The sequence below is a fragment of the Anomaloglossus baeobatrachus genome, chromosome 3 (genome assembly GCF_048569485.1).
Source record: "Anomaloglossus baeobatrachus isolate aAnoBae1 chromosome 3, aAnoBae1.hap1, whole genome shotgun sequence".
In the NCBI taxonomy this organism is placed as follows: domain Eukaryota; kingdom Metazoa; phylum Chordata; class Amphibia; order Anura; family Aromobatidae; genus Anomaloglossus; species Anomaloglossus baeobatrachus.
The window spans coordinates 123651838-123666134 of NC_134355.1; the positions used below are offsets into that span (position 1 = coordinate 123651838).

At 48.0% G+C, this 14297-nt stretch overlaps 1 protein-coding gene across 1 annotated transcript in view; it reads left to right on the top strand.

Moving 5' to 3' along the window:
• The window catches only part of PYGB (glycogen phosphorylase B), a 153262-nt gene that overhangs the window by 78044 nt on the left and 60921 nt on the right, over positions 1–14297 (top strand). Inside the window, exon 7 of the mRNA XM_075339420.1 lies at positions 10729–10811. Coding sequence (XP_075195535.1) covers positions 10729–10811 — 83 coding nt within the window. The remainder of the gene's footprint in view (positions 1–10728; positions 10812–14297) is intronic.

Here is a 14297-nt window from a genome sequence, read left to right on the forward strand (position 1 = left end):
AAACGCTGTAGAGATTCGATTATATCTATCATAATTTGGGAGGGAGCAAAGAAAATGTCGGCGTTGAAGAGAACACAATGTACCCAGTGGCAGGGGATCCGCAGTATCTTGAAGCGCCTCTAATGAAGGCCAGTCATTGACTGTACCAATCTGGAAATTTCTAAACCTTCCCTGGGAGATCCAAAGTCGGAAAACAGGGCTTGACAAACCTGTCCGAAGAACCAATAATATGACATGGAAAGGGAAGGAGAAGTTTACGTCTCTCTGGTCGGCAGCAATAAAAGAGAGTAGTACTAATTGTGGGATGAGATTTCAATGAAGAATGGGAAGTGGAGGGTAGCCAGGGGTGGGCAGATAAAGAGACCTCTGAAAAAACTCAATTTGTACCCATGGCTTCACCGAGGCATGTCTACACCAATCTAGAACTGTAGCCATATGAGCAGCCAATTAATACATTTTAAATTTGGAAGGCCAAAGCCACCTCTACTTTTTGGTTTACATAAGGTAGGTACCGAGGATCCTTTTTCTCCCTGGCATCACTGGGTGACAATTCCAGCAGGAGAGCTAATTAGCACAGCGGGCCGAGGAGCTCCAGTGACACATGTTCTCACTCCTCCATGGCCAGCCAAGCCAAGTCTCCCGGCAGTCAACTTTTTGACTGATTTTACAAGTTCAGTTTGTTCGAGGTTACAAAGAACAGAAGTAAGAAACATTTACTAAAATAAGAGAAGGAGAGCGGGGCCGTCTGACAGAGTGAAGGGAGATACAATCTGGATAAGGAGCCTTTGGAAATGTCAAACTGCTTCAGCTGCAATTGGAAATGGACTTTATGCATTATATCAAGTGAAGAAAAGTTCTGCAGTATGTCTGAAATGTGTTTCCCAGGATAAATCCAGGAATAATAGCCCTGTAAGTTCCTACAATTGAGGCTCTCCAGTGGCACAATCGCATTGTTCAGTTTACAAGTGACATTTTTACTGGATTAGGTCCCGGAAAGTGATATCACTCTATATTTCTTTATCGTTCCTTTGGGAGACCCATACCATGGGTGTTTAGCTTCTGCCTCCGGAGGACACACAAAGTACTACACTTAAAAGTGTAGCTCCTCCCTCTGAGCTTATACACCCCCTGGTAGCCAGTCCTAGCCAGTTTATTGCTTTGTGTCAGGAGGCATACATCCACACATGCATTCTCATCTGATTTGTTTGACTTTTGGAAAGAGTTTGAAGAAAAGCGGGTCCATGTCTGGACTCCCGGCATGTCCCTTCTCACCCCACTGTGTCGGCGGTGTTGTTAAGGTTGATTTACAAGGCTGCAGCCTTACATGCCGCGCTCCTTCACCATCCCTTCTGGGCTCTGGCTTGAAGTGGGAGCCAGCACGGTCTCCATGCCTGGCAGGAGTCCGGTCTCCATCCACAGCCCCTTGAGGATTCTGTTGGACTGGAGCACTCATCCCCAGGGACATGGCCCTGCGTCTCAGCAGCTAAGTACCTGAGACGTTTATGTTGGGGGTCCCGGTTCTTTATTGTAAGGGGAGAGTATGCTGTATGTGATTGTTTTAACTTTTCCGGCGGATTCTCTAGCTTTTGCCTGAGAACCGCGCCGATGGTGCCTGCTTGTCGGCCTCGCCGCTTAAATTTAGGCCCCGGCTTCGCCGGAGGCCTAGTTTCATTTTCCTGCCCTCGCATGTCACTCATGCAGAGGGACAGGTTCGGCTCCTCCCGGCGGCCGTTCTACACAGAGGAGGGACACTCCCCACTGCTGGGTCGTCCCTCCTTCCCTGCAGGTCTCTATAGCCCTCCAGTTCCCGCTCTTTTATAGGAACGCCCCCTAGTCATTTCTCAGGCAGAGTTCACTCTGCTCTGGGACATCCTGCATTCTGCATCTCTGCTGAGGTGCTGCGACTGGGGGACCGGGCTTCGGGATCTGGAGGGCACACAACACCGCGCTCAGCGGTCTGGTAAGCCACAGCTGGTCTCCGGTTGTGGACCTCTGTATACCAGCAGCATGTCTCACACAAGGAGCAAGGGTCCAAAGCTTTATTCTGCATGCACTGCATGTAAGCTCCTGCTGCCTGAGCCGAGCATTTATCCACACTGTGATGGTTGCTCTAACTTGGCGGTGCCACAGCCTGGAGTCTCACCTCCAGTGGTCTCTCAGGCTGCTGCTGCACCTGTGATTGAACCCCCGGCCTGGGTAGAGTCTTTTTCTAGGTCCATATCCCAGTCATTTGCTGAGTCCATGGGACTTTTGTCCAGGACTTTGATGAATATGCATCAGCCCCCCTCACAGGGTGCCTCTAATACTCTTGACAGAAGACTCCTATCCTCTGACCTCCGTCCATCAGAGCTCACGGAGGATTCATCATCTGATCCCAGACCTCGTCCTTCTAAGAGAAGGCGCAAGGTTTCCTCCCCCTCCCCATCCCACGGCTCTGTCTCAAGAGCTGACTCTCAAGATTAGGAGGATGCCCTCACTGGGGGCTCGGAGGCTATGTATCCCATCAATTTCTCTGAGGGTGACTCAGATCTTAGTGATTTGATTGCTTCTATTAATTCTGTGCTGGATCTCAATCCGCCAGTGTCAGAGGAGCAACTCTCTTTGGCAGAAAAACATCAGTTTACCTCGCCTAAGAGAGTTAAGAGTGTGTTCTTTAACCACTCCAGTTTTCAGACCGCTGTGACCAAACCCAGGGCATGCCCTGACAAACGCTTTCCAAAGCGTGGTTCTGATGACCGGTTTCCATTTCCACCTGAGGTGGTCAAGGAGTGGTCTCACTCCCCAAAGGTAGACCCTCCGGTGTCTAGGCTATCAGCCCGGACCGTTGTGTCGGTGGCTGACGGCACCTCACTTAAGGATTCCACTGACTGTCAGATTGACCTTCTGGCCAAATCTGTGTATGAAGCTGCGGGGGCCGCGTTTTCCCCGTCTTTTGCAGCAGTGTGGGCTCTCAAAGCCATCTATGCTTCTCTAGAGGAGATGCATTCCCTCACCAAGGAATCTATGCCTGAGATGGTTACCTTAACTGCTCAGGCTTCAGCCTTTTCATCTTATGCCATGTCTGCCATGCTAGAGGCTGCTCACCGCACTGCGGTGGCTTCAGCTAATTCTCTTGTTATCCACAGGATTTTGTGGCTTCGAGAGTGGAAGGCAGATGCTTCTTCCAAGAAGTTTCTTGCTGGGCTCCCTTTTGCTGGTTCACGGCTGTTTGGTGAACAGCTGGATGAAATCATTAAAGAAGCTACTGGCGGGAAGAGTACTTCCATGCCACAAACCAAGACCAGGAAACCCGCCCAGGGTAGGAATCAATCGAGGTTTCGTTCCTCCAACTGGTCATCCTCTAAGCCTTCCGCCTCGTCCGCTAACTCAGCCAAGGATCAGAAATCCAACTGGCGCCCAAAAGCGCGTCCGCAGAAGACCGCAGGAGGTTCTGCCACTAAGGCAACTTCCTCATGACTCTCGGCCCGCTCCAGCCACGTCCTTAGTCGGTGGCAGGCTCTCCCACTTTGGCGACGCTTGGTTAAAGCAAGTCTCCGATCAGTGGGTGAGAGACATCATATCTCACGGCTACAGGATAGAATTCTCTTCCAGCCCTCCAAACAGATTTTTTTCTCTCAACTCCCCCCTGCTCCAAGGCCGCCACCTTCTCGCAGGCCGTGGCGTCCTTGCAGGCAAACGGAGTGATTGTCCCAGTTCCCGCTCAGGAACGGTTCAGAGGTTTTTACTCAAATCTCTTCCTAGTTCCAAAAAAGGACGGTACCTTCCGGCCCATCCTGGATCTCAAGCTTCTCAACAAGCATGTCCGGGTGCGGCATTTTCGCATGGAGTCTCTGCGATCAGTCATTGCCTCTATGACCCAAGGGGAGTTCCTGGCGTCCATCGACATCAGAGATGCCTATCTACATGTGCCAATCGCAGTGTCACATCAGCGTTGGTTACGTTTTGCGATAGGAGAGGATCATTTCCAATTCGTGGCTCTCCCCTTCGGGTTAGCCACGGCCCCTCGGGTATTCACCAAGGTCATGTCGGCAGTGATTGCGGTCCTGCACCTCCAGGGGTTAGCAGTGCTTCCTTATCTGGACGACCTTCTGGTCAAGGGTACATCCAGCACAGACTGTCAGCGGAGTGTTTCGCTCACTCTCGCCACCCTAGCCCAATTCGGGTGGATTGTCAATCTTCCCAAATCCACTCTGACTCCGACCCAGAGTCTCACGTACCTAGGGATGCAGTTCGAGACTTTGCCGGCACTTGTGAAGTTGCCCTTAATCAAACAGCAGTCTCTCCGGCTAGCGATGCGCTCTCTCCTGAGGCCCCGCCGTTATTCCCTCAGGCGCCTGATGCAGGTGCTGGGTCAAATGGTGGCCTCCATGGAGGCGGTTCCCTTTGCCCAGTTCCATCTGCGTCCTCTGCATCTGGACATTCTCCGCTGTTGGGACAAGCGGCCTTTCTCCTTACAGAGGTTAGTGGCTCTGTCGCCACGGACCAGGAGCTCTCTTCAGTGGTGGCTTCGACCCCTCTCCCTGTCCCAAGGGCGCTACTTCCTGACTCCGTCCTGGGTGATTCTCACCACGGATGCCAGCCTATCCGGCTGGGGAGCGGTACATCTCCACCACAGAGCACAGGGCACTTGGACTCCGTCCGAGTCAGACTTTCAATCAATGTGCTGGAAACCAGAGCTGTGCTTCTAGCTCTCCTAGCCTTTCACGACCTGTTGGCGGGCAGGCACATTCGAGTCCAGTCAGACAGCGCGACAGCGGTTGCCTACATCAATCACCAAGGCGGGACACGCAGCCGCCTCGCAATGTTGGAGGTCCAACGCATTCTTCAATGGGCGGAGGACTCAAAGTCCACCATATCCGCAGTCCACATCCCTGGCGTAGAAAACTGGGAGGCAGATTATTTCACCCGTCAATCCGTGGACGGTGGCGAGTGGTCCCTGCACCCGGCAGTGTTTCAGTCAATCTGCCACAAGTGGGGCACTCCGGACGTGGACCTAATGGCATCCCGTCACAACAACAAGGTTCTGGTTTACGTGGCTCGCTCCCACGATCCTCAGGCCTTCGCCGCGGACGCTCTGGTTCAAGACTGGTCCCAGTTTCGTCTGTCCTACGTGTTTCCCCCTCTAGCTCTCTTGCCCAGAGTCCTGCGCAAGATCAGAATGGAGGGCCGTCGAGTCATCCTCATTGCACCGGACTGGCCCAGGCGAGCTTGGTATCCGGACCTGCTCCAACTGTCCATGGAGATGCCGTGGCATCTTCCGGACCGTCCAGACCTGCTCTCGCAAGGTCCGTTTTTCCGCCCGAATTCTGCGGCACTCAAATTGACGGCGTGGCTCTTGAGTCCTGGATTTTGACGGCTTCTGGTATTCCTCCTGAAGTCATCTCCACTATGACTCGGGCCCGTAAGTCTTCCTCCGTCAAGATCTATCACAGGACTTGGAAAATTTTCCTGTCCTGGTGTCGCTCTTCCGGCCATTCTCCTTGGCCATTCCAGTTGCCGACCCTTCTGTCTTTTTTTACAGTCCGGTCTGCAGCTAGGACTGTCCCTCAACTCTCTCAAGGGACAAGTCTCAGCTCTATCAGTGCTGTTCCAGCGGCGTCTCGCCCGGCTGGCTCAGGTCCGCACCTTCATGCAAGGTGCGTCTCACATCATTCCGCCTTATCGGCGGCCCTTGGATCCCTGGGACCTTAACTTGGTCCTCACGGTATTGCAGAAACCCCCTTTCGAGCCCCTTAGGGAGGTTTCTTTGTATCGTCTTTCTCAAAAGGTGGCCTTTCTAGTTGCCATAACTTCTCTCAGGAGAGTCTCTGATTTGGCTGCGCTCTCCTCGGAGTCACCTTTTTTGGTTTTTCACCAAGACAAGGTAGTTCTCCGTCCGACCCCGGACTTTCTTCCTAAGGTGGTCTCTCCCTTCCACCTTAACCAGGATATTTCCTTGCCTTCCTTCTGTCCGGCCCCTGTTCATCGCTTTGAGAAAGCGCTGCATACTCTAGATCTGGTGCGTGCTCTCCGGATTTATGTGTCTCGCACCGCTGCGCTTAGGCGGTGCACCTCTCTTTTTGTGCTAACCACAGGGCGGCGCAAGGGTCTCTCTGCTTCTAAGCCGACCTTGGCCCGTTGGATTAGATCGACCATTTCGGACGCCTACCAGAGTACTCAGGTGCCTCCCCCGCCGGGGATCAAAGCACACTCGACCAGAGCTGTCGGTGCCTCTTGGGCTTTTAGGCACCAGGCTACGGCTCAACAAGTCTGTCAGGCTGCCACTTGGACTAGCCTGCATACCTTTTCGAAGCACTACCAAGTGCATGCTCATGCTTCGGCAGATGCGAGCTTGGGCAGACGCATCCTTCAGGCGGCTGTCGCCCACTTGTGAAGTTAGGCTCCGCCTACTTCTTAGTTTTTCTGTTTATTCCCACCCAGGGACAGCTTTGGAACGTCCCATGGTATGGGTCTCCCAAAGGAACGATAAAGAAAAAGAGAATTTTGTTACTTACTGTAAATTCTTTTTCTTATAGTTCCGTATTGGGAGACCCAGCACCCTCCCTGTTGCCTGTTGGCAATTTTCTTGTTCCGTGTGTTATCACCGGCTGTTGTCATGGACAGAGTCTCCGGTTGTTCCGGTTCTTACTCGGTTCTACTTGTGGGTGGCTATTCTCCTTCAGCTTTTGCACTAAACTGGCTAGGACTGGCTACCAGGGGGTGTATAAGCTCAGAGGGAGGAGCTACACTTTTAAGTGTAGTACTTTGTGTGTCCTCCGGAGGCAGAAGCTAAACACCCATGGTATGGGTCTCCCAATACGGAACTATAAGAAAAAGAATTTACGGTAAGTAACAAAATTCTCTTTTTTCTTTACTTGTAATCGAATTTTAAAGTAGGTTCCATAGAAGCACATTTCTAAGTCAATAATAGATGACCCTCACATTACAATTATAAAGATGATTTGTCACCAGATAATGCATGGCACAGCTTTATATATGGGGCTCATTGTTCCAGTATGCGGAGTCCTCTCAATATCCAGACATCTCAATTCTCGGTTTATGTGACTGCAATATAACTCTTCAGCAGACATCATACCTATTCTATAAGATACCCCATACCTATGCATGGAATCTGATATTCTATAATATACGTTCAACTGATGATGAACTAAAAAATGTCAGATAAATACGTAAGTGCAATATTTTTTCCAGCTTTATTTGCTTCCACTATTGCACACAAGCTACATGAAGCAATTGATTTATATTAATATGCCGGCTCTGCATTCCAGCCCCTCAGTAATCACATCTATCAGCGCCCTTCTATTTCGGTAATACATATTCCTGATGTTGGTTCTGCCCATTTACTGCCGCAGATTGAGGCCTCCATCAACAGGTTTCCCTATTAGAGAACACTACAAGGGCTGTGACGGCTTTGAGCTCTTCTGATTATCTCTACTGGCCTGGTTGCAGCTCCAGATGGCTATAAAAGGCAAATATGTCACCCCCGAGGCCATCGCTATGTAAGGGTGACCTCTGACAAGGTCGTCAGGGGATTATATCACTTTTAATTGAAATTTGCTTGTTCAGACAAAGCTAATGTAGTAGTAATATTATATTCAACATGTCCTAAAGTAGATTAATTGTACTGATATTGCCGCTAACATCATATAAAGCAAAAAAAGGAGCAAAATCCAAAAAGAAGTATATGTAATCACAAATAATATAGTAAATCTTTATTAAATAAAAAAATATAAAAAATGTTAAAAAAAAAAAAAGATGCCACCGTAGCGAATATATAGTTGTAAAAGGGGAATGTAATTAAATGACAACACTTTAATAACACTATACACAATTGTATGAAATTAAGCGTTCTGGATGATAAATAGTATGCCTAAGGCCAGTGTCACACTTGTGTATGACTTGCGCGAGTCTCGCATCGGGATCACCCGACACAGCCGCACACTATCGGACATGCAGAAATACATGCAGCCGAGAAGCTCCTGTCCATAGTGTGTGCGGCCACCCCGGCTGATCCCGATGCGAGACTCGCGCGAGTCATACGCAAGTGTGACACTGGCCTTACTATATGTGTCCTGGTGCATGCGGGTACAAGGAAATCCCCCCAATAAGGATACCAAGTAGAAATGAAATTTTTACCCTAATGAAAACATCCAAAGAGTAGAAGTGCAGGTGATGTGCTCCTCCACCCGACACGTTTCGCCCAGAAAATGTTTGCTAAAATTAAATTGTATAATTGGGTTTCATCAAATATTTTGCACCGTTTGCCTTCTATAACTTCTGTGTTGCACTGTTTATTGCTGGCGGTAGAATGAGTTCACTTAGCATCTGTCAGTGAGCTTGTCGTGAGTGTGCGACTTTTTTCTGTCTTTTTTTCTGACCTCTTCTCAGCTATTTATGACCACAGACAACATCAAACTTGTATGTGCACAGACATAAAGATCCCGTAAAAGCCAAACGGTACAACATTTTTAATGAAACTAAATAGCAAAAATTATTTCAGCCCCAAACACTTGCATTTAATTTAAAAAATATGTTATATTTCCAGAAGTAGAAAAACCCTTTAAGGAAAAGTTTCCCTGCTTTGTGCTCTTGGTATGTGATCCATTTCCGTGCACATTATATACGGCACCTTCATATAGAAAAATGTCCTGTATATGTTAGTCCTGCTGTTGCTTGGGAGCAGACATCGCCTGGAGCTGGAGATTTAGCTCTTTTCTTACATTTGTAAGGAGATCTGGCGTCTCACATTATAAGGGTATGGTAACAGGAAAAAATCTGAGATTTCTGCAATGATTTCATGTGTTTCAACTGCCACAGTTCTGCACTCAGATTATCCCATTTAGTGGCCCAGATACCACATTAGTGTTGTCACTTATTAAATCGGGTGTGTGAAAAAAAATGCAACCATAGGAACTGGTTTTTTTTTCTCCATTTAAAACAACACATCTTATAAGGCTATGTTCACACGTTGCATTTTTGCTGCAGCTTTGCATGTTTTTTCCAAGAGTTTTATGCAAATTAAAAGCTGCTTTTTACAGTGTCAGCAAAAGTTATGAGGTTTTGGAAATCTCATGCAGACATAGACACATTTGCTTTTTGTTTTTCCTGGATACCTTGAAGGGAATCAGGTTTTTCCTACCTTTTCTGACAGCAGCATGATGTAGGCAAAGAACTCCTGAATCCAACAATGCATCACTTAGATTACTGGGTGCAGCCGTTCTGACAGAATGAGAATTTTTAGATTTAGCCATGTAGCAGAGCTGAGAGAACTGTCCCTCCCACACCAGGCTCTCTGTAGACATTGTACATTGGCAGTGAGGTGTCAATCAGAGGAGAGCACAGTGCTGTATTGCCAAGCCTGTGACATTGTAGTCCGAGCAATGATAAGGGTCCTGCTGGATTAACAAAAATATCAAATAAACAGATGGGACTGTGACAAAACGGGCATCCCTGAATTCTCTGTGTTAACCCTTGCAGCAGGCTGTTTTCAGCTTACATAGCAAAAACCTGCTGTCAGATTTCCTTCAAGGATATACCACAAATACTTCCATTCCATCCACAAGAGTGGGGATTTTTTAATACAGGCACAGAATGGGACCTGATTTGTTCCTTTTCATCTACATGATTATTATTATTATTTATTATTATTATGGCGCCATCAATTCCATGGCGCTTTACATGTGAAAGGGGTGTACATAATAGGGACAAGTACAATAATCATAAACAATACAAGACAAAGACAGGTACAGGAGGAGAGAGGTCCCTGCCCGCGAGGGCTCACAGTCTACAAGGGATGGGTGAGGATACAGTAGGTTAGGGTAGAGTTGATTGTGAGGCGCTGTATCAGACTGAGGGTTACGGCAGGTTGTAGGCTTGTAGGAAGAGGTGGTGATGACATTCATTTATAGTAGAGACCACAGTGCAGGGCTGAATCTGTCACAATGGGTCCTAGTGGCGCCCAACAGTCTCTAGCGACTTACAATGGAGGCACTAAATAAAGCATCTAACATGGGTGTGAACAGTTGGCACAGCAGGTCATATAATGAAGGACTTTCTCGATATGACAAGTCCCAGCACCAGTAGGTGTGACTATTGGACACGGCACTCCTACGGTCCGTGCTTCACGGATAGGATCCTGCAGACAATTATAGAACAGAACCCGGCACTTTCAGTCCTAATTGGACTTTCCTCAATCTGATTCTCATTGAAGATCCAGTTTATAAAAAGCAGGCATCACTGGGGATGATGTTTTGCACATGTACAAATTAAAATTCCTGTAGGTCTTGATATATAAGCATGTCTTCTCCATTTTTTTAACTGAGATGAGATTCCAACTGGTCAAAATGTGGTAAAGTTTACCCGGTGATATTAGCCGTGACCTCTGCGCTTCGGTCCAGATTCCTGCTAGCACACGGATATGCTGCAGGGTAAAGTGTAGGCTAGATACCGCACACTTGTCTTTCTGGATGACAGTTTCTGTCTCCGTGACAAATAGGTGACGTTTGGGACGTATCTCCTAGTTTCACAATTTCTTCTAGTGAGCAGTGCGAAACAAAAACGTTTTGGTGCTTATGTCAAAGACTGGATTACAGTTTATTCTCCTAGGACCATCACATTGTCCTGCTTTGGTCATTTAGTTTGCTGTAGGTATCAGTTTAGCTAAAATGTGTCTCCAAATAGAGTCCAGGCTGTTCAGCGCAGTAACACTCCGGTCTCTTTCTATTATAGTTAATGTTGGTGACTATATTCAAGCTGTTTTGGATAGAAATCTGGCTGAAAATATCTCCCGAGTGTTGTACCCCAACGATAATGTAAGTTACATTTTTCTTTGAATCCAAAGTCATTGGTCTTTATTGAGGGCATACACGTGATTATTCTACCCAACTGTCTTGTACAGTCCCAAAGTACGATGCCTGTGGCCTGTGAAGTTCCTCATACTGTACTTCTGCGCATCTGGTGATTTATATATGCGCAAAGAGGATTTTCACTACAGCGTATGCTATGCTATCTGTTATCTCTACACCAAATAGAAACCTGTCTCTGCAATGCTACCTATTACAGGTATTGAGTTTCTCTGAAAATAAGACTCTCATATTTTATTTTGCCCCCCAAAAATGCGCTAAGGCGCTTATTTTTGGGGAAAAGGCAGAACCCCCCCAAGAGAATTATACTTACTAGATGTCTGACATCTGTGTCGCTCCCAGGTCCTCCTGTGCTCCACAGCGGTCGTCCCCTGCCTCTGGACAGCACAAACACGCGCGCGCACACACATCAGATCACACTAACATCATACACACATACACACACATCCGGTGATACCGTACTGCTTCTTACTGGCAGCACTGTGGAGTGAGAGGACCTGCAGTGGAACACATCAAGGACCTGCAGTGGAACACATTGATGCGCTCCACCACAGGTCCTCAATGCGTTTCACCACAGGTCCTCGCATTCCACAGCGTCCCGGTTGGGGTATGGTGAGTATGATTGCAGGATCTGTCTTCTCTCTTTTGGGGGTGTCTGCTTTTGTTAATGAAGTGTCTTAAAGTATTCTTTAACATTTTTAGCTGCATGGACACTTCATTATTGAACCACAAATTGGGCTTATTTTCGGTGTAGGGCTTATATTTAAAAGAAAATAAGCCCTACCCCGAAAATAAGCTCTAGCAGGAATTTTTGGCCTTTTCGGGGTAGGGCTTATTTTCGGGGAAACACAGCTATAGGTAATAGTGCAACCCCGTCAGTATAAAGCAAAGTATTGGTTCACTAACTGGTGGAGAAGATATTGAGGGAAATCTAGCATATACTGCTTCGCCAACCTGTAGAGACCACCAGTTTGCAAAAGGAAACCTATAGGTTGTGTAGTGCTCTCTGGCAAAAGGGAATTCAAGAAAACTCCTCCAGCATGAAGCGCGCTGTCTCTCTAGTAGCATCTACTGCTATATTGCAAAGAGAATGTAACTAGAAGCATTTCTCTTGAGACAGAATGTGGTGTGTCATAGAGGAACTATACAGCGCACGTGAAGTGTCTACTGTCCCCTGGCCTGTGCGTACTCTTCATATATTTTAAAGGGGCATTCTCAAGTTTCAAAGTTATCACCTATCTATTGGATAGGGGATAACAACCTGATTGCTGAGGGTCTGAACTCTTAGGCTATGTGCCCACGCTAGAATGTCCCTGCGGATTTTTTTGCCTGAAAATCCGCGACTTTCACGGCAAATCCGCACCCGCGGATTTGCCGCGGATTTACCGCGGATTTGCCGCGGATTTTGATGCGGATTTTTTTTTTTTTTTCCCCATTCAAAGCCAAAAATCCGCACCAAATCTGCACCAAACAATTGACATGCTGCAGATTGTTCCGCATCAAAATCCGCGGCAAATCCGCCGCGGAAAAATCCGCAGCATGGGCACAGCATTTCCAAAATGCCATTGAAATGGCTTGGAAGTGCTGCTGCTGCAGATTTTCGGCAAATCCGCGGTAAATCCGCGGCAAAATCCGCGGTAAATCCGCGGTAAATCCTGTAGCGTGGGCACATAGCCTTAAGGGGTACTTTGCACGCTGCGACATCGCTAGCCGATGCTAGCGATGCCGAGCGCGATAGTACCCGCCCCCGTCGCACATGCGATATCTTGTGATAGCTGCCGTAGCGAACATTATCGCTACGGCAGCTTCACACGCACTTACCTGGCCTGCGACCCGCCTCCTTCCTAAGGGGGCGGGTCGTGCGGCGTCACAGCGACGTCTCACGGCAGGCTAAGGGTTCCGTTACATGTAGCGACGTTCTAGCGATCTTGACAACGATACTTCCTGGTCAGCATCGCTGGTACGTTGCTACATGGTCGCTAGTGAGCTGGCAAACAGGCAGATCTAATTAAAGACGCAGCAACAATACGGTGATCCGTATAACGACCTCGGCGGTCGTTGGGACCCTGTCACCCAGGCGTGCCAATTAGGTCACTCGTCGTTGTTATGGCGTCAAACACAGCGATGCATGCAGCCCAGCAGGACACCAATGATCAAAAAATTAACCAGGACGTTCAGGTACGATCGTCAATATCGCAGCGGGGTGTCACATGTAGCGAGATCACTTTTGCGTCACAAAACCTGTGACGTTTCAGCGATCTCGCTAACGACATCGTTATGTGTAACGGGGCCTTAAACCTTCACTGATCCCGAGTGAAATGGATTGCAGGCAGATAATGCGTCATGCTGCTCCACTTATTCTTGTGGGAGTACCGAAAAACAGGCTTGATAATATTCCCTTAAGCCTAAGTTCACACACTGCGTTTTTTTGACACTGCGTTTTTGTGCGTTTTTTTGCCGCAAAAAAACGCACAAAAATGCACCCGCGGCAAAAAAAAACGCAGCAAAATTGCATGCGTTTTTACTGCGTTTTGGTGCGTTTTTTGCTGCATTTTTGCTCACTGCATTTTTACGCGTTTTTTATCAGTGAACATTGCCATTAAAGATTGTTGAAAAAAAAAAAAGAAAAAAGGTCTGATGTCATTTCCTTCTTCAATATGTTCTTCATTCTCCACTAGTGTATGCAGGAGAGCAGACAGCTGCAGAACTACAAGGCTCAGCATGCTGCATCCAGGACTGTATGCTGGAGGGAGAGTCAGGGGGAGCAGATCTACAAGGCTCAGCATACTCCATCCACTAGTGGATGCAGGAGACCAGACAGCAGCTGCAGAACTACAAGGCTCAGCATCCTCCATCCAATAGTGTATGCAGGAGAGCAGACAGCAGCTGCCGAACTACAAGGCTCAGCATCCTCCTTCCAGGACTGTATGCTGGATTTCTTTGCCCCCCAAAAAAATGACGTGGGCTTCGCCATATTTTTGTATGCTAGCCGGGTACAGCAGGCAGGTACGGGCTGCCCCCAACCCCCAGCTGCCTATTTGTACCCGGCTGGGAACCAAAAATATAGGTAAGCCCTTTTTTTTTTTATTATTTCATGAATTTCATGAAATAATTAAAAAAAAAATTACGTGGGCTTCGCCCAATTTTCGTGTCCAGCCAGGTACAACTAGGCAGCTGGGGACTGGAATCCGCAATGCAGGGTGCCCAAGCTTTCTGGGCACCCCCGCTGCCAATTGCAGTCCGCAGCCATCCCAGAAAATGGCGCTTTCATAGAAGCGCCATCTTCTGGCGCTGTATCCAACTCTCCCAGCTGCCCTGATGCCGGGTGGCTCGCCGGGTAATAATGGGATTAGGGCTAGCTGTGTATTATCAGCTGGCCCTAAGCCCAAAATTCATGGTGTCACGCCAATATTAGACATGGCCACCATGAATTTC